The 22,143-nt window shown below is 41.2% G+C and overlaps 1 protein-coding gene across 2 annotated transcripts; it reads left to right on the forward strand.

The window, feature by feature from the left end:
• The first annotated feature begins 1,901 nt into the window (after window positions 1-1,901).
• On the forward strand, window positions 1,902-18,989 carry polh (polymerase (DNA directed), eta). 2 transcript variants are annotated; one of them, XM_077237637.1, is made up of 11 exons: window positions 3,458-3,730; window positions 4,723-4,857; window positions 7,148-7,374; window positions 9,755-9,915; window positions 11,917-12,020; window positions 12,095-12,214; window positions 13,187-13,310; window positions 13,524-13,589; window positions 15,071-15,243; window positions 17,866-18,406; window positions 18,443-18,989. In XM_077237637.1, the coding sequence occupies exons 1-11, from the start codon at window positions 3,594-3,596 to the stop codon at window positions 18,866-18,868; spliced, it is 2,214 nt and encodes a 737-aa protein (XP_077093752.1). In that variant the 5' UTR covers window positions 3,458-3,593; the 3' UTR covers window positions 18,869-18,989. The 2 variants fall into 2 exon arrangements, with proteins under 2 accessions (XP_077093751.1, XP_077093752.1); XM_077237636.1 differs by having other exon boundaries at window positions 1,902-3,730; window positions 17,866-18,989.
• The last annotated feature ends 3,154 nt before the right edge of the window (window positions 18,990-22,143 follow it).

The raw sequence follows: 22,143 nt of genomic DNA on the forward strand, positions 1-22,143 counted from the left end.
GTGGCTCGACTGGCCTGAAAAGTAATGCTGCGTCCCAATTCGCCTACTTATACTACGCCCTAAAAGTAAAGACTCTTTTTGTGAAGAAAAAGTACATACTTTTGAGTGTGTAGCAAAAGAGTAGGCAAGCTTTGGGACATACTACTTCGTCATCTTTAACGGACAGCTCTGTCACGTGCATCACCGTAAACTGCCCTGTCAATCATCTCGTCACAGTTAAAATCCTCCATTCAATGTAATATAATTTCTTACCGTTTCGGAGAGAAATGTAGTCGCTCGTTCAACTGCCAGTCGTGGGTCTTTCATGCGGAGACTCTCCTCATGTGTTTGCAATTTGAATGTAATTATGCATTTAAAATTTAATGGCTAAACGTATCTTTATAAAAGTTCACAATGCTGCTGCAGATGCAATATATTTATACTACAGGGCTGTTGAATGCTTGATTCTGATTGGTCGAGAACGTTCTAAGGTGTGCAATTCGGCTAACGTAGTTCCAGGCAGGTCTTGACCGCATTACAGTTCCATATCACTTCGCGTAGTTAACTGTAATAACGGAAAATAGGATACAATTCATAACAAGAAAAAACATGCAGCCCATGCGCTTGATCTGCAATTTTCGATGTCTAACTTCACAATCAATGGAAACATGCAGTTTAATTTTAATAAACAAAGTATATAGCCCAATAGAAAATTAAACTGAATAGGCCTATATAAATAAATTGATAGTCCTGCTGCACTGGTTTTCGTAATTATTGCAGATAATAGGCTATAACAAATAAATAATTATTGATAGGCCTATAGCCTACTTGTTAATTGGACTTTGTGTTTCATTTACTACTGTCAATATTAGGAAAAAAACATGAAAGAACTAATTAAAATGGATTGAATTTATTAATTAATAATAACATTGAAGCACATGCCTCTCTCTCTTCTCTCTCTCTCTCTCTCTCTCTCTCTCTTATAACTACATTAATAACTGCATAAAGCCGGGGACACACTTATTGTAAGGCCGGTTATGAATGTAATTTGATACTTTGTTATGATTGATCATGCCCAAACGCGTGTTCAGTTCAGTCTGTGTTTAAAATCTGCTGCAGTCGATGGAAACAGAATGTTTCAGCCAGTCGTGGCCAGGCGCATCTCAAACAAGGCTATTAACTATTCCAATGCATAAAAAAGCTTATATTCGATTCCTCAGTCCTCCCTTTCTTTTGCTTGCAGCCTTCCCTCGCATCCTACAGGGGGTGTAGCTGAGACGCGAGGAAAGGAAACGGAGAAGCAAGTATTGCGTATTACGGAGCTGATTTCAACCATAGACATCATATAGATAGACGCCCTATCGACCGCTACTGCCTATTGTCGCGGACGAGCCGTGGGGCCGCCATCTTACACCGGTCACCCGCTCCGCTCAGTGTAATCTGTTTGGCAGGTGCAATGAGCTGCCAGCGCATTAAATTAATCATATCTCACTGAAAACCGAACGGATTTTCACGCGGGTTTTTTTGATGCAAAGGTCATACACGTAGCTACGATACAGGACACATTGAATATTTTGTTCACAAAATACAACTAATTGTACGGTAATGTTAAATGTTAAATCTTACTTGTGTAAAGTAATCCCCGAGTGATGGTCCGCCGATTTGAGCAGGAATATGCTGCACAGTGCTCTGAAATCTACTGCTGCTATGCACGCAAATAGGAGTATGACCTGCTTAATATGGCGGCCGCATTTCTTGCGCCACAGCGGCCAATAGGGCATCTAGTCTCTATATGATATCTATGATTTCAACTGCCAGTGTGAAGGCGGCGTAACTGCTTAGTAATCGTGACGTAAAAATTACGTACGCCAATAGCAGCGCTTAATAATCGTGACGTAATCATGACGCACGCCAATAGCAGCAAAGCATTGTGAGCAGCAAAGCATTGTGGGAAATAGTGAATGTTTTACATTTAAAAGAGTATATAATTAACGATTAAACGTAGTATTTGTGTTCGTATCGTATTTAATACATTTATATTTGATCTCGCGAGTATAACCAACGTATGTATGGAATGTTACCATGGAATAGAAACACGGGTCGGGTCTGCCGTATATAAGCTTAGCGTGCGCTCACTGTTCTATGGATGTGAGGGCGATCTGGCTGCGACATCTGTCACCCCATTGATCGCTAGTGTTGATTCGGCTGATCTGGCTGGCTAGGCGGGTGTCCCCTTCCTCCCTCACCGCTCCATGTGTGTCCCTCCCGAAGCCCCGCGCTCGGTTGATGAGGACGAGTTCCCCGGCGGACGAGCATCGGTTGGTATAGAAGTAGCTGCACTCCCCTGCTAGAACCTCCAAACAAGCTCAAGGCCCATTTGTAGGCGAAACGTAGGGAAGTCGAGCTCCAAGACTTCAAGCACATCCAAATGAGGCACTGCATGTGGCAGTCTGCCTTTCTTTTGAGAAAATTACCTTAAAATATCACTTTTCTTACGTGTTTGTGATTTTTTTTGTAACTAAATGAGAAACTAATACCCTAACAAGTTACTTGAAATAAAATACCTAAACTTTTCCAAACTATCAACAAACTTTTGTATCTGGTGTATTTCAGAATCAGAATAAGCTTTATTCACCATGTGTGCCCAAACACACGAGGAATTTGTTGTGACTTTTACAGGAGGATACATATATACATATATGACATGAGAACAGGCATTTACATGAGACTAAGTAAAAAAAACATAAATAAATAAAATAAACAATAATAATAATAATATGGTAATGTGGTATAGATGCCAAAGCAACATTTCTCATTTTAATTTAGCATAAGTTGATGTACTAAAATAACTAAAACTAAAATTAAATTAATGAAAGCTTTAGAGATAGGCTATATAACTATTACAAATGACAAACACAATAACATGACTAAAACTGTAATATTAAAATGGAAAATATAAAACAGTTAAAATATTAATACAACTATAATAGTATCACAATGATACTAAAACAGCACTAAAATAAACTGCAGTTTTCCATAAAAACAAGAATTTTTCGGCTATTTCATGGTGACTTTAAAGAAGGACTGTCAAGCAATTCTTCTAATTGAATTAATCGCAAATTAATCACACATACATTTTGGCTGAGAAATTACCCCATAAAATATTATGTAAAGTCGAGAAAAGCATTGAATAGACATAACAGAAAATAGATTTAGAAATATCTTTTTGATTCAACATAGAATGTATTACACAAACTATTTAGGCTTCAACGAACAGGATAAAAGAAGCTCAGAAGTTAGAAGTTTCAATCTATTTTAATCTATTTGTTCATGATTAATAATGCAATACATCTGGTAAAATAAAGGGGTTTTATTTTTCAATGTGTTTGCGCTTGTTTATTTTTGCTGTTGAATATTTGTTTTAAAAATGTCTATTTGATTTCTATTAGACGCGTCTATAATTGCGCTGTAATCCACTAGATGGCAGTGCGCGCACTCAGCGCAGGGGCGCGCGCGTTACTCAACAGGAAACGAAGAAGAAGAGCGCGCAGTTTCCAAAATATTTCATAAGTATTTCATAAGTATTTCATAAGTGAGTTTCAGTTATTGTGCTGATGGATTTTGGGAAAGAAAGAGTGATCGCGCTGGTGGACATGGATTGTTTCTATGTGCAAGTGGAGCAAAGAATCAATCCCGAGCTCAAAAACAAGCCCTGTGTTGTAGCTCAATACAAGACATGGAAAGGCGGAGGGTGAGACTTGCTTTGTATTCTTTCACTGTTATTATAGTCACACTTTTACTCTCAACACTCGGACATATATTTTGCAGTAAATATAATATAATTTTGAAGTGAACCGTTATGTTCGTTGATGTTGACTGTATGTTTATGTTTGGGGTCCCAGAGACCGCGATGCTTGTAAATACTTTTTCTCTTTAATATTATTATTATTATTTTTTTTGGGGTGTAACAATATATCGTGTCACAATATTGACTATCGCCATACAAACATGCAAGAATATGTATCCTGATAATGCCAAATGTGTGATGTCATCAGTAAAGTGGGCTATTATTTTAAATATATCTAGTCAGTGACAGAGCACAAGCATTCGTCTAAAATAATTCAGTATTTTCAGCTTCAGAATCATGAATATTTTTATTCTCTATTATCCTGTGCTTTGGGTTTCCAGGACCAAGTCCAACACTATTCCTTTACACCCACAATGTAATTTTAATCAACAGTTAATTTTTTTGTTAACCTTCTATCATATATCTTGGAGTATCGCAATAATATTGTATCGTGATATGTATCAAATCGTGACATGAGGGTATCGTTACACACCTATTAATTCTATATTACACCAAAACACACTAAAGTGCCACAAACTAAGCTGAATATGTCCTGAAATTCACCCCTTAAAGAGTGAAAGGGAAGTTTCTCTAGTCTTTTCTCCCTTTATTGTGTCGTATATCGAGTGAAACGCTTCTGGGACAAGAACAAATGTGGGCGGGGCATGATTGTGTCTGTGGGGAATTGATTGGATGGTTGTGGTTTGCTATTGGTTGATCTCATGTGAGTGACAGGTTATAGCTCCGCCCTCGTCATCAGAGAAGAGATGCTGCAAGAGGAACTTCTTCTGATTCAAGATTATTAAAACAATAATAATGTGCACCGATAAATCGTAAGAATTGTCATGTTTGATTTCATGGTAATTTAGACCCCAGTGGTGTGTGTGTGTCATTAGCATTATAGCGGTGAGTTATGAAGCCCGGGCTCACGGCGTCACCAGGAACATGTGGGCCGATGATGCCAGGACACTGTGCCCGGATCTACAGGTGGCCCGAGTCCGAGAGTCCCACGGGAAGGCGGATCTCACTCAGTAAGTGCACTTTTTATGCGGCTCTAATGGAGTGAGTCTAAAATGAGGAAACGACACATTTTAAAAACGCTACAAGTCAGAAATGTAATATTTCTATTCTATTCATACAGGTTTCATAGATCTTTGTAAAACCCTGTTTACCATTTACAGTAGATGTTTCTGATTTAAAGGTGCAGTGTGTACGTTTTAGTGGCATCTAGTGGTGAGGTTGTGAATTACACCCAACAGAAGTTATGGTGGTCGACAGGAAGTGATGTCGTCGTCTGAGACAGCAGAGAGTAGCCAGTTAATAAAAATGAGGTTTCTTTACAAAGATAAATTAAGAAATTATGTTTACTTAATTATTCAGTAAAACTATATGTTATTGTGAATATTATTGTGACTTGTTCATCATGTGTCAGTGTTTTACTCGCTGACTTTAGCAGCTTCTTTGCACGAAGAACAACATAGTGACGAAACGCGTTTGTCCGTTCAGGGCCACCGTAGAAACATGTCGGACCCGCGGTGTGTGTGTGTAGACAGAAATGCCTCATTCTAAGCTAATAAAAACATAACGCTTCATTACGTAAGGTCTTTATATACCACTGAAAACATAGAAATGCAATATCATATACCTGAATATCAGATGATGTCACCAACGTCTGCTCACTGACGTCACTCACTTCTAAAAGTTCTCTTTCGCCATTTTGAGTACCTGATTCGGCAAGATCGATACGTCAGTCGCAAAGGAACTAGAGATTAGATTATCTGCCCGAGCCCGAACTTGGCCCGACCCGATATTTCCGGTCACTATCCTGGGGGCCGGGCCCTTGATCTAGAGACGTGCCCTCCCGACGCAATAGAGCGCGGCGCGGGACTAGATTTGATGGCCGGGCGCGGGCGGTAATGCACTCACTCTGTGTGTGCGGGTTGCGGAGAATAAACGATTCGCGGGACTCCCGCAAACTATAAATAACGTTATCTATGAATAAAATATATAAAAACGAATACATTTTTGTACATTACTAAATAGAAACGATTTACAGGCCAGAGTTTCTTTTTATAACATGTTTGCAGCGTTGAGTGATTTAGCCAATCACAGACATATGTGTTGATTTCTTGAACGCAATGGCCAATCAGAAGCATTTAAGATAGTCTCCCCTCAACGCTCAAAACTGACGTTTTGTTCAGAGCTGAATTCTGTATGCTGGCAAATCTTTCTAACTACAACAAACAAAGTGTATATATTCTGAAAGATTTATTGTGCTGTCAGCGTCATTGATAATAACAGAGATGTGTGAGATCGCGATGAACTGATGTCAGCTTTCTAGGAATTAAGGTCGCGCACTTTGCGCGCATTCAGTTATATCATGCCAAACCATGCACGCAGTATCTGCTCGCTTTATGTTATAACAGTGTTTGTGTGTGCAAACTCTCTGTGCACTCTTCATGTTGTCTGTGGTGAGTGGATGTAAATATATTGTTGTTAATGAGCTAACGCTAGCTTAGGGGTGCGCGATATCACGATTTATGAACGTGGACGATTAAAATATCTCCACGATCTGCTTTTGAAGAAATGTCGAACCGTTAGTATCGTGCATTATATCAGTTGCAGTTCTGGCGCCTCCGTCTCAGCATAGACTACAACGCGACGTATATTCACATCAAATGTTAATGCAGAGGAAGGGACACTGCAGTTCACATAAGTTCATTATTTGCATGAGCTTTAAAGCCTTGCCGGTTAAACAAGTCATTCACGTGTTGATGCGCGGCTCTAACGTGCGCTTTTACCCGAAGCGCACGCGCACTAAGCCTGTCTAACAACAGCGACAGGTTACTGAACCAAGTTATCTTTCTAGTCTTATTGCGCTAATACTGTCAAATACACACAAGGTTTACATAAACAAAGTTGGTTATGTATAAAGTGAAACAAACAGAGAAACTTGAGAGAAAACCTGCTAGTCAAATGTCAGGCTGGAAGTAGCTACTACGCATCAGGTATCGCGTAAGGATCACACCCTAACGATGATATTTTTTGAAAGTAATGTTTCTTTTCATGGTAATCTAGGAGCGAAGTGTTGTCTTTCGTAGCCATTACTGTATCCATATGAAGCTCTAAATCGTAGCGAGCTAGATAGCTAATGCTTGTCAGGTACTCAAGATGGCGGCAGTCAACTGGAAAAAGAGCGGATACTGACATTCATGTATACAAGGCTTCCGCTGCTCCCACAATGCACCTTTAATGACTCGTGTTTATGACTGTGGTTTTGCTTGAGTGTGTTCTGATGTGTTGCTGGTGTGTGTGCATCAGTTACAGGGAGGCGAGTGTGGAGGTGATCGAGGTGATGTCCCGCTTCGCTGTCATCGAGAGGGCGAGTATCGACGAGGCGTACATGGACCTGACGGCCAGCGTTCAGGAGCGCCTGAAGCACGCCAGCGCTCGGGACATCACACCGCAGCTGCTGAGGAACACACACGTTCAGGGCTTTCCTCAAACACACACCGGCGATCCCAGCGACGACACGCTGATGGATAAAGGTGCGTGTTTGAGAATCACAGCAAAACCTAATCCATATGCTTTTCATCCAGCTTCTGATGCTAATGTTGGGATATCATATAAATAAAGAAACACTTTGTTCCACCTATTTTATGTGAATTTAGGGATATTGCATTAAAACATGGGATGGAAACGGCAAGATGTGCATAAATTCTAATAACGCTTATATAAATGTATTCGCCCAATTGAGGTGGATACATTTTTTTATCCGATGAGAAGACATGCACATAAACTATATGAAAACACATTAGCAGAATAAATCCCTCAAAACATCATGTGACTTTGCCTCAGCGTGAGCTGTGATTGGATAACTGGAGTGACCAGTGGACCAATGGCATCGCAGCATCTCTAATGTTGGTTTGTTGTTTCTGAAACTCGAAGTGTGTGATCAGAATGATTGGGTTTAATTCCCTCCAGAAGCGTCTCACACACACGAGTGTGTTCCCGAACACCAGCATCCGAACGCCAGAGATCGTGACAGCGTTTATTGTGTTTCGTCTGACGCTCGAGACACACTCGTTTATGATGGAGGGAAAAGAGAAAGATTGCAGAAACTTCGTTTTATTTCTGATATTTAGTGCCAATTTCCCAGGATGTGATGATTGTGTTCTCTTGAACACATGAAATAAAAACGCTGCTTTATTTGCAAAAGTTTTATGCGATATTCCAGTTTGCACACAAGTTACAGTCAGATACACTATGAAACTTGGCTGACACCCCAAACTGAAGAACGTTGCTGTGGTTGTGCTTCGGCTCTGCGTGACTGTGTGGATCGAGGTTCTTCCTCAACTTAAAAAGAGAGATGTTATTTCTGCTGCTCATAAATCATTACTAGTCTTCAGAGAAAGAACCAGTTTAGATGGAAGGATCTGAAGCTGCTCGCTGCAGACGGTACTGGAGCTTCGCCTATTAATAGATGCTGTACTTCCTTGAGAATAAACTCCAGCTCAACAACTAATGAATCTTCAATAGATAATGCTTTACAGTGAACTACATATGGCAGTTTATCTGTCCTTCTCTCCTGCTGGGTAATAAAACATCATCATCTCTAGGGCTGGGAATCGAACATCGAAAAATACTCGAGGTCAGGAATCGGATACTTGTTATAAAAAAACGATTTCGATTCCTTTGTGAGCATTTCTATATGAGTTTAAACCATTGAAGCGTGAGAGACTCCTGCGCTGTTTCATGCGTATCAGTATATCGGATCCGTGCAGCTCTTAAAGGGTAACTAAACACTAAAACAACTTTTTTTAGTTAATGATCTGTTAGAATGGAGCTTCATAAATGCTGTTCATTGATTCGAGTAACTTTTTTGACATTTGTGTATAAAGTGTTTTAATTCCACAATATATGGTGTAAAGCGTCTGAGTGCTGCCCTCTTCAGGTTGAACGGTGGCTACTGCAGTTGAATTTTCCTATTGGATGTTTGCGGTGGTTCGTCACGTAAGGGGTTGTTGGTGACATAGGCAGGTTCCATACACAGAGATGCGTCTCAGGTGCACGCCCCCCTCTGCTGGGCTCCGCCCACTTTTCCAGCATTTTTCAAATATTGCCAGTGGGCGGAGTCAGGCTCTGAGCAGGGGTTTAGTTACCCTTTAAAGTGACAGCACTAATATTCCTGCAGCGTCTCTGAAATAACACTAATCAAACAACAAGACAGAGAGAAAATTCACCCGTTCTTGACTGAATAACTTTTGTAACTATATTTGTAATGTAAATCTTAAAACACTGTTTATTTCAATCGTTTGTAACTTTTTTTGCGATTGCCAATTTTTTACTTGTTCTTTTTTAATTACTGAGTATTTACTAGTCTTTAATAATGCTTGAAATTTATTTTGGTTTGGCTAGTTGTTTTTCTATGGTATTTTTAAACCAGCTCCTTGTGTAAGTTGTTCTTTAGCCTGTCGATTTTTGTTCCTGATAGTTAGCTACAATTAAATGTTTTGCAATAAGACTAAATGTGAATGATATCTACGGGTTTTTTTTCCCCTGAAAAGAATCGGAATTGATAAGCAGAATCAAAATCATTAAAGGTGCTGTATGTGACTTTTTCACTCCACTAAAGCATAAAAATACCATAATAAATGTGTGTTTCCAGGCTGAAATCTTTGTTTTTGATCTGCGTGATCATGCATGTTGGTAATTTGCCAATTTTCATTCATTGTCCATTGCGCTCGCTCCTGTTGTGTGTGTTCAAACTGGCGACCCGTGTGAGCGTCGAGTCTGAGGAGGCGGGGAAACAACGATCTCTGATATTTTGATTTGGACTGCAGTTCCTGTTTCCACCACTAGTGTCATCCTTACAGACTGCACCTTTAACATCCACACGATACCCTCATCATCTGTGTGTTCCTGCAGAAGCGCGTCGGGCCGCGGGTCTGCATCAGTGGCTGGGTCACCTCTCCTCTTCTTCTGCTGATCTGCGTCTGGCTGTCGGCGCGCTGATCGTGGAGGAGACGCGGGCCGCGGTGGAGAAACACACGGGCTTCCGCTGCTCCGCCGGGATCTCACACAACAAGGTCTGATCCACCAAACAACCATTCAGGAATCCTGTACAACTCCCAGTCACATGATCTGCTCAGCACTCTGACTACTTGCACACATTCACACATTCACAAGCTCGTGATTCAAGGACAATCTCGATTCGGTTCATTTGGATGCAGTACTGGAACAAAGTTTGGAAACATTACTATTTTTAACGTGCTGCATTTATTTAATCAAAAATACAGTAAAAACAGTAATATCAGGGTGCTTAAAGTGCTTGAATTTGATGTTTTGAAATTTAAGTCGTGGAAAACCCTTGAAAACAGATTTATTTAAGCAAAGGTACTTGGAAAGTGCTTGTATTATTGAAATTCGTGTTTAATTTTATCGATTAAACCATCTTTTCACACAAAATTAATGCTAAAGCCCGTCTGATATATATATATCAGAGTTTCCGCTAGAAAAAAAATGGTGGCGGTCAAAGTGACCAGGAGAGGTTTCGTTTTACGGACATTTTGATGATATGCCGGTCAAATATCGCCTCTTAATTAGTCAAGTTGAGGAAAACTGGAGGCATTCTATGTAACTTAAAAAAATGAATTAATCAGGCCGTATAGAATGCAACATGTTATTATTAGCTTAACTTTCAAATAGACGGAAAAAAAACATGAACGTCCGATTGGCGTCACACCAACGTTTCACACACACGTTTCACACACATTCACTTTTTGAAACATTGAGGCACGGATGTACCTAATACAAATAAATAAAAAATCTCCAGTTAACTGGCAGATCATTCATTTAGTTCGCTATTAAATAAGAGATCTAGCGCTAAAATCTGTTGTTTTTGAACTCAAGCTGAGCGCTCGTGTCCGCTGCTATCAGTGTCATGGACGACGCGCTGCGCGAGTTGCGCAATCTTCACTCGGACGCGCGCTTCAATCTATCGCCGTTGTGGAGACTCTCTATTCATTCCGGTGAAATCACAAAATCAAATGCACACGAACGTGTCCCTGCTTGATATAGACTGTAACCATGCACTGGTGAACATAGGCTATTCAGTTTTGATGAGAGAAAAATAAACTGTACGAGTGCGCGGATTAGAACCACTGATCTATAGGCTATAATGAGATGTTCCTGATTCACCATCGTCTGGCCTCTGAAAAAAGCTTTAAAGGCTAGTCTGCGGGGCCTGGCCATATTTGAAACGTCTCACTCAATCGTTCGTTGTTTAGGTCTATATACAGCCGTTTTAGGCGTGCGCTTTATTTGAAATGCAGCATGCGATGATGTTTCATAACTTTCAAACAGTAGAGCCTGTTCCTTTATATTTATAACATAGCCAAAGGTCGGTGTATTTTGGCTTTATAGCCTACACTTTTTAGAGATTTGATTTTGTCTGACATTTCATTTTTTTCCCGGCCAATGTCCGGTAATCATTCCTCAGGTCAATCATATACAATTATGCAAATAATTATCTTTCAGTGGTTAAAGCTGCCACAGTCATTGCATCTGCTGCACTTTATTTGAACCATTTTGTTTCAATTTATCTATTTACCTTTTTTAGAATTTAAAAGATAATAAAGATATCGCTTGATAAATGAGATCTCTGATTGTAGTTCTTGAAAACCAAGATAGTAGTGTTTAAAGTCCTTGAAAATCCTACAATTTAATTTTACAGTGTCTGAAACGAACCCTGTAATATTGTTAAATATTATTACAATTTAAAATAATAGTTTTCTGTGTGAATATATATATATATATATATATTAGTAAAGTGCAATTTATTCCTGTGATTAAAACTGAATATTCAGCATCATTACTCCAGTCTTCAGTGTCACATGATCCATCATCGGTTCACATGTGCTTCAGTAATCCTCCGAATGGCGTTCGAACTTTATAATAAATTGATAAATTTGAAGTATGACACTTTGTTTCAATTCAAAAGTATTAAAGCACAAAACTTCTCATGATAATTGGATCAGGAGCTGCTTGTTCACACATTTTTCCTCCATTTGTTTTTTTTTACTTCACAGGTGTTAGCCAAACTAGCATGTGGTTTAAACAAGCCCAATCGGCAAACAGTGATTCCCCTGGGATCCGTCCCGCAGCTCTTCAACACTCTTCCCATCAGTAAGATGTAAGTAGATCTAATGATGTACTATGACGTTATGTGATTGGTGTGTCCCTCCACACTGATAATGTGATCTCCAGCCGGAATCTGGGAGGAAAGCTGGGAACATCCATCACGGAGACTCTGGGTGTGGAGAACATGGGAGACCTCACAGAGTTCAGCCGGATCCAGCTGGAGCAGCTCTTCGGGGAGAAGACGGGGTGAGATCGCACATTCATGACAACAGGCCGTCGGGAGGAGGGCCAGGCCCGGAAAATCCAAGGAAATTAATCAAATCGGCATGGAAAGTTCGAATTGCACTCGGGTACCAATTAGAGATGCACCAAAATTTTTTTTTTTTTTTTAGAAAAACATTGAAACCGAAAATTAAATTTGATTAATTATTGATTCATCAACTTTTTTTAATAAGCAACACTCATGCAAACAAATATTAAGGAGCATAAAAATGACATCTGTTGTTTTAATTCTGTGATAAAATCGACAGATTTCAAAAGCTGAGACTTTGTTTCATATCAAAAGTAGTGTTGTCACTTAACTAAAAAATGTACTAATTAATCGCACATTTTCTGTAATATTAAATATATATTTTTATGTTAATAATTTCACATTTAACCTCCAATTAACGATGAAACAACAAAGACATAAATATTTGTTTATTGACATCTTTTTCTTCTAATCATTTCTTTTTTTTCTATTTCTTTTTATTTCAAAAATTCTATGAAATTATTTATTTTCCTCAATTTTAGCCATTAATCAATTTTAACTTTTTTTTTTATTAGGCTTTAAAAAAATATAAAAGGGTTTTAGCCGAAAGCAAAAATTAATTTTTTGTTTCAGAGATTTCAGACAATTTCTGGTTGCGAATGCTCATTTTATCTCTATATAACGATTCTAAAAAACCTTTTCCGATAATAATGAAGGAATGTGGTAAAATGCATAACTTGGACAGTCACCTCTGATAACAGATCACTTAATTGACTCATGCATTTTCTGTAAAACTGCTTTGAAACTAGGTGTATTGTGGAAAGCGCTATACAAATAAATGTGAATTGAATTGAATATTAAATGATGATATTGTAACAAAATGTCTGTTGCGAGGACCACTAAAAAATGACATTACCACGTGTAAAATAAAAAGAGTGGTGTAAAGGTGTGTGAACGTTGTTTGTCAGGCCGTGGCTGTTCGACTTGTGCCGAGGGATCGAGTTTGAGCCGGTGAAGCCCAGACATCTTCCCAAATCCATCGGCTGCAGCAAGAACTTCCCTGGGAAAACCTCTCTGGCCTCGAAACAGCAGGTGAGTCTGAGTGTGTGTGTGTGTGTGTGTGTGTGTTCCTGCTCGTGATGCTCATGCTCTGGTGTGTGTGTGTGTGTGTGTGTTCCTGCTCGTGATGCTCATGCTCTGGTGTGTGTGTGTGTGTGTGTGTGTGTGTGTGTGTGTGTGTGTGTGTGTGTGTGTTCCTGCTCGTGATGCTCATGCTCTGGTGTGTGTGTGTGTGTGTGTGTGCAGGTTCAGCACTGGCTTCATCAGCTCGCCCTCGAGTTAGAGGAACGCCTGAGTAAAGACAGAGACATGGTGAGTCCGTTACCCGCGCTCAAACAAATGCTGCTAAACGCACACCGATGTCTGTTCATGCAGTTAGTTGCTTTGTAGACTCAAAATGTTTAAAGTGCCGAGTAAAATTCACATTTACTAATACTACCTATGATACACAGTATTATGTTGTGCTAAAAATCCTTTACCTAATTTTGTGTTCCCGGTCAAAAATGAATGGCCTTTTAAATTAAAAAATATTTAGGGCTGTCAAATCAATGCATTTCTGTTTATATAATATATTTTTGTACATTTATTTATATATTAATAATATTTTATGAATTTGACAGCACATTTGACAGTAGCTTGAGTTGGGGACAGATATAAATTAACAACCTAATTTTTAAAGGGTCAAATTTTAATATTCTTACTGAGTTAGATCTATTCTTATTAAAACTAACCATTTGTTTGTGTAATTTGCCTTATATTTTGTTTCTCCTTTAATATTTAACATTTGATATTAATATCCCACATGTCTGCCACAATACCATGTTTACAGTTAGTGTGTTACTACAATAAATCCTACGTAAATGTTTGTGATTTGTGAATTGAAAAGTATGGTAACTGGATTGATGTCACACAATGTTCCTCCTGTTTTCCGCGTCAGTGTTTTTAAAAAAAGGCTGTTTGATTGGGCTTTAAACTAGTTTAAATAACAAAAACATTTCTGTTTGTATCAGAAACTTCTCACTGCGCTGTTTAGTGGTCATGTGATCGAGTAAACTCATTGTTCTGAGCTCGTGCTGCGCTGTATTTTGGGCAGAGCTAATAAAAAATATCCTAATGTATTTTAATAGACGAGCTTCAGGCTGTTTGAACTTCATCTCCTGATGCTTTAGACAGTCCTGATAGCATAATGAGAGATTTATAAGCTATTTTTTGGATGGTCATTTTTGACCCTGAACACCAAGAGTGTAACAAGGTGGAAAAACCAAACAAAGGTTTAGGGAAGTTGTTAAAGCTTTTGTAACATTATGCACTACTGTTATACACTTGGGTCAGTAAGAAATTTCATTTTATTTTTTGGAGGAAAGAAATAAAATAAATCAATACTTTTATTCATCAAAGATTAATTAAATTGATCAAAAGTGACAGTAAAGACATTTCTTGAGCATCAGATCATCATATTATAGTGATTTCTGAAGGATCATGTGACACTGAAGACTGGAGTAATGATGCTGAAAATTCAGCTTTGATCACAGGAATAAATTACATTTTTAAAATATATTAAAATAGAAAACAGTAATTTCAAATTGTAATAATATTTAACAATATTATTATTTTATAATAATAATAATATTGAAGAGACTTCTTTTAAAAGCATTAAAAATCGTACCGACCCAAAACTTTTGACTGGAAGTGTAGGCTTGTGTGAGCAAAGTCAATGAGTTTTAACATGAGCTAGCGTTTGGCGTGTGATTATCTCCCACTGCGGTGCTGTGATGTATGGTGTTTCTCTGCAGAACGGGCGAGTGGCCAAACAGCTGACGGTGGGCGTCCGGCAGGCGGGAGATAAGAGAGCCAGTAGTTTCTCTCGCTGCTGTGCGCTTGTGCGATACGACGCCACCAAGATGACCTCAGACAGCTTCGCTATCATCAAGAGCCTCAATACTGCAGGCAGCCACCAGGAGGCGTGGTGAGTGAAATACAGGAACCGTCCGCTCGAACAACCAATGCAGACGAGTGGAGTTGTCAAAAGTACCGACTTCTGTTCCAAGTCGGTAATGAAATCTAAAAAATATAACGACACCAGCATTTCCCTGTAGCCATTTAAGCGGATTCTTAAACGCCTCTGATTGGCCATTGTTTTCATGCGCTCAACATATATGTCTGTGATTGGCTATAAAGAACAACCCTTTAAAAACATGTCATGATACAGATACACACGTTTGAAAGGAGGTGTTACGAACGCTAGGGGTCAGCCGCAACATGAAAAATGAAGTCACACTACCAGAGAGATGACAAATAACATGAGCTTTATTTATCATGAAGGGTTAGCGTCAGGGGCAGACAAGGCCAAAATAACAAACAAAACAATCTTCTTTTAGAACCTAAATGACCTGAAGCGAAAGATAAAGAAAACAAAAATACAGTTTAGCTTACCTAACTCCCTTAACCATAAAAAAAGTGAAAAAGAGATATAAATAAATTGCCGTCAAACCCCCTAGATCCCTTAATCTGGTATAAATGTATATACAAGAATATATACACATTTATTTACAAAGTCTCAGGTCGACAAGTTAAAATCAGAAACCATGGCGTATTCAAACAGATAAAGGAGAATATCAGAAGTAGGATTACAATCAAGAAACACTCACTCACAGTTTCATTAAACACTAACAATCTCTATGGCACAACAGTCTTACTCAGTTAAATTATGGCGAAACGAACAAAGGTGAAGAGAAGAACAATCAAAGAGTCGAACGCGAAGCACGATGGCATAAAGCACAAAGTCAACAGGTTCAAGGGCTTCCCATTGAGTGTTTGGGGCGGTCCTTATATCCGGGAGAGAGAGAGAGAGAGAGAGAGAGAGAGAGAGAGAAATATATTGGGAATCCGCTGAATGACGCCTGCTTTCAAACGTGTGCATTTGATTTTGTGTAAGCGCTCAGTGAAGACAACATGTTTTTGAAGGGTTGATCATTGTAGCCAATCACAGACAGTGCATCTTGAAAGTATTCACAGCAATTCACTTTTTCCACTTTTAGTTATGTCACGGCCTTATTCCAAAATGGATTAAATTCATTATTTTCCTCAAAATTCTACAAGCAATAACCCATAATGACAACAAGAGGTTTGTTTAAAATCTTTGCAAATTTATTAAAAATAAAAAATGTACATGTACATAAGTATTCACAGCCTTTGCCATGACATTTAAATTTGAGCTCAGATGCAATCCTGTTTCCACTGATCATCCTTGAGATGTTTCTACACCTGGATTGGAGTCCACCTGGGGTAAATTCATTTGATTGGATATGATTTAGAAAAGCACAAACCTTTCTATATAAGGTCCCACAGTTAACAGTGCATGTCAGAGCACAAACCAAGCCATGAAGTCCAAGGAATTGTCTGTAGACCTCCGAGACAGGATCTGGGGAAGGGTATAGAAAAATGTCTGCAGCATTGAAGGTCCGAATGAGCACAGTGGCCTCCATCATCTGTAAATGGAAGAAGTTTGGAACCAGCAGGACTCAAACTGAGCGATCGGGGGAGAAGGGCCTCAGTCAGGGAGGAGACCACGAACCCGATGGTCCCTCTGACTGAGCTCCAGAGTTCCTCTGTGGAGAGAGGAGAACCTTCCAGAAGAACAACCATCTCTGCAGCTCTCCACCAAGCATATGGAAGCCACTCCTCAGTAAAAGCACGTGACAGCCCACCTGGAGTTTGCCAATACGCACCTGAAGGACTCTCAGACCATGAGAAACAAAGATTGAACTCTTTGGACTGAATGGCAAGCGTCATGTCTGGAGGAAACCAGGCACGCTCAACACCTGGACAATACCGTCCCTACAGTGAAGCCGAGTGGCGGCAGCATCAGCTGCGGGGATGTTTTTCAGCGGCACAGACCGGTAGACTAGTCAGGATCAAGGGAAAGCAATGAATTTAGCAATGTACAGAGACATCCGTGATGAAAACCTGCTCCAGGGCGCTCTGGACCTCAGACTGGGCCGACGGTTCATCTTCCAAAAGGACACCGACCCTGAGCACACAGCCAAGATAACATAGGAGTGGCTACGGGACAACTCTGTGAATGTCCTTCAGTGGCCCAGACTTGAACGCGATTGAACATCTCTGGAGAGATCTGAAAATGCTGTGCACCGACGCTCCCCCTCCAACCTGATGGAGCTTGAGAGGTTCTGCAAAGAAGAATGGAAGAAACTGCCCAACATCAGGTTTGCCAAGCTTGTAGCACCATACTCAAAAAGACTTGAGGCTGTAATTGGTGCCAATGGTGCTTCAACAAAGTATTAAGCAAAGGCTGTGAATACTTATGTACATGTGATTTCTTTTTCGTTTTTTATTTTTAATAAATTTGCAAAGATTTCAAACAAACTTCTTTCATGTTGTCATTATGGGGTATTGTTTGTAGAATTTTGAGGAAAATAATGAATTTAATCCATTTTGGAATAAGGCTGTAACATAACAAAATGTGGAAAAAGTGAAGGGCTGTGAATACTTTCCGGATGCAGTGTGTATATATATACTATATATTTCAACAGTTGAGTTACTTCGCTAAGGCTTCATTATTTTCCCGTAGGTCTCCTGCCTTGACTTGCCTTCATCTGTCAGCCAGTAAGTTCAGTGATGTACCTTCATCCTCCTCAGGAGGAATAACCAGCTTCCTGAGCAGCGACGCAAGTTCAACGCAAACCCCCAAAACACAGCCGTCCCCCAGGAGCCCCGGGGCCATCCAGTCCATGTTTGAGAAGGCAGCCGAGAGAAACAAGCGGCGAGCGGAGGACCACGCGTCACACACTCCTGTGGAAAACAAACCCAGCCAGTGCAGGTCTCAGAAAGCCTCTGGAATCTCTTCCTTCTTCCAGAGAAAAAGCCTGGAGAAAAACCTCGGGCTCTTTGAAGGAAACTTGCGGATGCGGACCAAAGACGAGGATCTTCAGGTGTGTGTAGAGCCGAGCTCCTCCAAGGATCTTCAGTTGTGTGTAGAGCCGAGCTCCTCCAAGGATCTTCAGTTGTGTGTAGAGCCGAGCTCCTCCAAGGATCTTCAGTTGTGTGTAGAGCCGAGCTCCTCTGAGGATCTTCAGGTGTGTGTAGAGCCGAGCTCCTCCAAGGATCTTCTGGTGTCTGTAAAGCCGAGCTTCTTCAAAGATCTTAAGGTGTGTGTAGAGCCGAGCTCCTCCAAGGATCTTCAGGTGTGTGTAGAGCCGAGCTCTTCCAAGGATCTTAAGTTGTGTGTAGAGCCGAGCTCCTCCAAGGATCTTCAGGTTTGTGTAGAGCCGAGCTCCTCCAAGGATCTTCAGGTGTGTGTAGAGCCGAGCTCCTCAGAATATCTTCAGGTGTGTGAACGCTGTGGACAGAAGGTGCTGGTCTGGGAAATGCCTGAACACACAGATTATCACTTCGCTCTGGACTTGCAGAAATCCTTCAGAACTTCGGCCTCCAGTGACGGTCCCGTTCTCGCCGTAGCTCCTCTGTTGTCCCATGGGAAGAGCAGAACACGGATCCAGAGCGGCCCGCAGGCCAAGAGAGCCCGAGTCCTGGGAAAATCCGGCACATTGGACTCCTTCTTTAAGAAGACGTGAGATATTCAACAGCACTTTATCTGGACAAGCTTTTTATACGAGCAGGTTTTGATTTGAAATATTTGTGATTTTCAAATGTTTCGTGTTTTTATGTAAATAATAAACAAGTTGTTGAACAGAATATTATGTTCAAAGTCCATTTCTTTCCACTAAACATTGGGACACTAAGTCAAGATTGCATATTAAAACAGCTGTGATTTATTAAAGGGGTCATAATAACATGAATAAAAAACTTCTTTTTTTTTTTTTTACATGTATGGAAGCATCTTCCCACTAAATAAGAAATAAAAATCATGCTTTGTAATTCGTAATTGACATACTAATTCATTATGACAATTCAAAATTATGACGTGCTATGAATTCTGAGATAGAAAAATTTTAATTATTACATTGAAAAGGTCCAGAGGAGAATCTTTTTGAGATGGAAAAGACAGAAACGCTGCTGTCAATTCTTTGTCGTCAGTTAGGAACCTGGGTGTGCTTTTTGATACCAATCATTCATTTGAAAGCCATGTTTCTAGCATCTATAAAACCACATTTTTCCATCTTAAAAACACGACATGCTTTAAATGAAAAATGCAGAACAGATAGTTCATGCGTTCATGATCTCAAGGCTAGATTATTGAAATGCTCTCAAGGGTGGTTGCCCTGCACGCTTAATAAACAAACTCCAAACGCAGCTGCTAGAGTTCTTACTAGAACCAAGAAGGATGACCATATTAGCCCCGTTCTGTTAACACTGCATTGGCTCCCTATTAAACATCGTATACATTTTAAAATATTGCTGATTACTTACAAAGTACTAAATGGTTAGCTCCCCAGTACCTGAGCGAGCTCTCAACGCATTATAGTCCTTCACGTCTATTGCAATCTCAAAATTCTGGCCAGTTGATAATAGCTAGAATTTCAAAATAGACTGCTGGCGGTAGATCGTTTTCCTATTTAGCACCTAAACTTTGGAACAATCTTCATAGCATTGTCCGGGAAGCAGACACAGTCTGTCAGTTTAAAATCTAGACTAAAAACACTTCTCTTTAACCTAGCATACACAACACATTATCAACTTTTATAATTCAATGTAAGGCTGCATAAACTAAGTCAGCCGGAACTGGGAACACTTTCTATGACACCTGGTGTACTTGTTCCCTTTCAGTCAGTCATGTTCTTCGTTATGTCAGAACGTCTGACGAATCGGGGTCTTGCCCGAGAGCCCAATCACCTTCGAGTTGTAAAAAAAGAGCCAATGATAGGCAAAGTACCTTGGTCTGGGGAATTTGTATCGCGAGCCCCACCCCGCTGTGTGGGTATATAAGGACTAGTGTGTGCATTCTCGAATTCATGCTTTCGCTTCAGAGCCGAGCGTTACTGTGCTCTACTATCACTTCTCGAGTTAAATACTACGAGTCAAGCCTCTTCATTTGTGGATGAGTCATGTGCCCATTGCGGGAGGATGACCATTGCAGCACTGCGACCGAGACTCAATGACCTCACACGAGGTAGAGTACCCCTCTACCATACCCCGATCTAGTTCCTCTTCTCATGAGAGGGCTACTTAGGCTGATGGCCAGGGTTATCTGAGGGTGACGGTGTGGGCTTCCCTGACGAATTAACCTCCTCGGGCCACACCCCATGTCTTCACGAAGGTGGTTCCTGCTGCACTCAGGGAGCAGGGTGTTCGTATTCTCAACTACCTCAACAACTGGCTGATTCTAGCTCACTCTCGGGAGCAGTTGTGCCAGCACAGGGACCTAGTGCTCAGGCACTTCTCCCGACTGGGCCTTCGGCTCAACTGGGAAAAGAGCAAACTCTCCCCCGTCCAGAGGATCGCTTTTCTCAGTATGGAAATAGACTTTGTCGCAGGCGCAGCTTGCGAGCGAGCGTGCTCAGTCTGAGTCAATTAAATTGCCTGAGTCAATTCAAGGGCAAGATGACGGTTCCACTGAAACTTTTTCAGAGGCTCCTGGGCCATATGGCATCCGCAGCGGCAGTCACACCTTTCGGGTTACTTCATATGAGAGCGCTTCAGCACTGGCTTCACGACAGAGTCCCGAGATGGACATGGCAACAGGGCACGCTCCGAGTGTCAGTTACTCCGGCCTACCATCAAACGTTCACCCTGTTGTCCAACCTCTCATTTCTATGGGCAGGTGTTCCCCTAGAATGAGTTTCCAGGCATGTTGTCTCAACAGATGCCTCCGCCACGGGCTGGGGTGCCATGTGCAACGGACATGCTGCGTCAGGCTCCTGGACAGGACCCTAACTCCAGTGGCATGTCAATTGCCTCGAGTTGCTAGCAATACATCTTGCTCTGCACTGCTTCAGGGGCAAGCACGTACTGGTCCTGATGGACAACACTGTGACTGCGTAAATCAACTGTCAGGGTGGTCAACAATCCCGCCGCATGCTCGCTGCCATCTCCTCTTATGGAGTCAGAAGCATCTGAGGTCGCTTCGTGCCAGTCACATCCCGGGCGAGCTAAATCGTGCAACCGACGAGCTCTCACGACATCGCTCTCACCCCGGGGTGTGAAGACTCCATCCCCAGATGATTCAGCTGATTTAGGAACGCTTCGGAGATGCACCGGTAGATCTGTTTGCCTCTCCAGACACTTCCCACTGCCAGTGGTTTTACACCCTGACCGTCGCCATGGAGGCTCTGGCACACAGCTGGCCATGGTGCCTTTGCAAGTATGCATTTCCCCCGTGAGCCTGCTCGCACAGACCACAGGACGACAATTCCTCTGAGGAAGGACCTCCTTTCTCAGAGGGGGGGCACCCTCTGGTACCCATGTCCCGATCTTTGGAACCTACATGTGTGGGTCCTGGAAGGTTTAAGTGAGATTTGGTTGACCTAAGCTAGTAGGGAAACACAACCTGGTCATCAGGTTCTTGCGAGGAGCTAGGAGGCTCAATCCACTCCTACCTCAGCAGATACCCTCTTGGGATCTCTCAGTGGGTCTATCTAACCCCGGCCGGGATATGTGCCCAAAGTTCCCACCACTCCCTTCAGGGATCAGGTGGTCAACTTGCAAGCTCTTTCCCTGGAGGAGGCAGATCCAGCCCTAGCACTGCTCTGTCTTGTCCAGTACGCGCACTCCATGCTTACGTAGATAGAACTCAGTGTTTGAGGACCTCAGACCAGCTCTTGTTTCAGGAACTCAGACCAGCTCTTTGTCTGTTACGGATGCCAGCAGAAGGAAAAGGCTGTCTCCAAGCAGAGGTTGTCCCACTGGATAGTGGATGCTATTACCTTGGCTTACCAAGCCCAAGGACTGC

The sequence above is a fragment of the Siphateles boraxobius genome, unplaced genomic scaffold (assembly GCF_051911475.1).
Source record: "Siphateles boraxobius isolate OS27281-9 unplaced genomic scaffold, OSU_SipBor_1 204, whole genome shotgun sequence".
In the NCBI taxonomy this organism is placed as follows: Eukaryota; Metazoa; Chordata; class Actinopteri; order Cypriniformes; family Leuciscidae; genus Siphateles; species Siphateles boraxobius.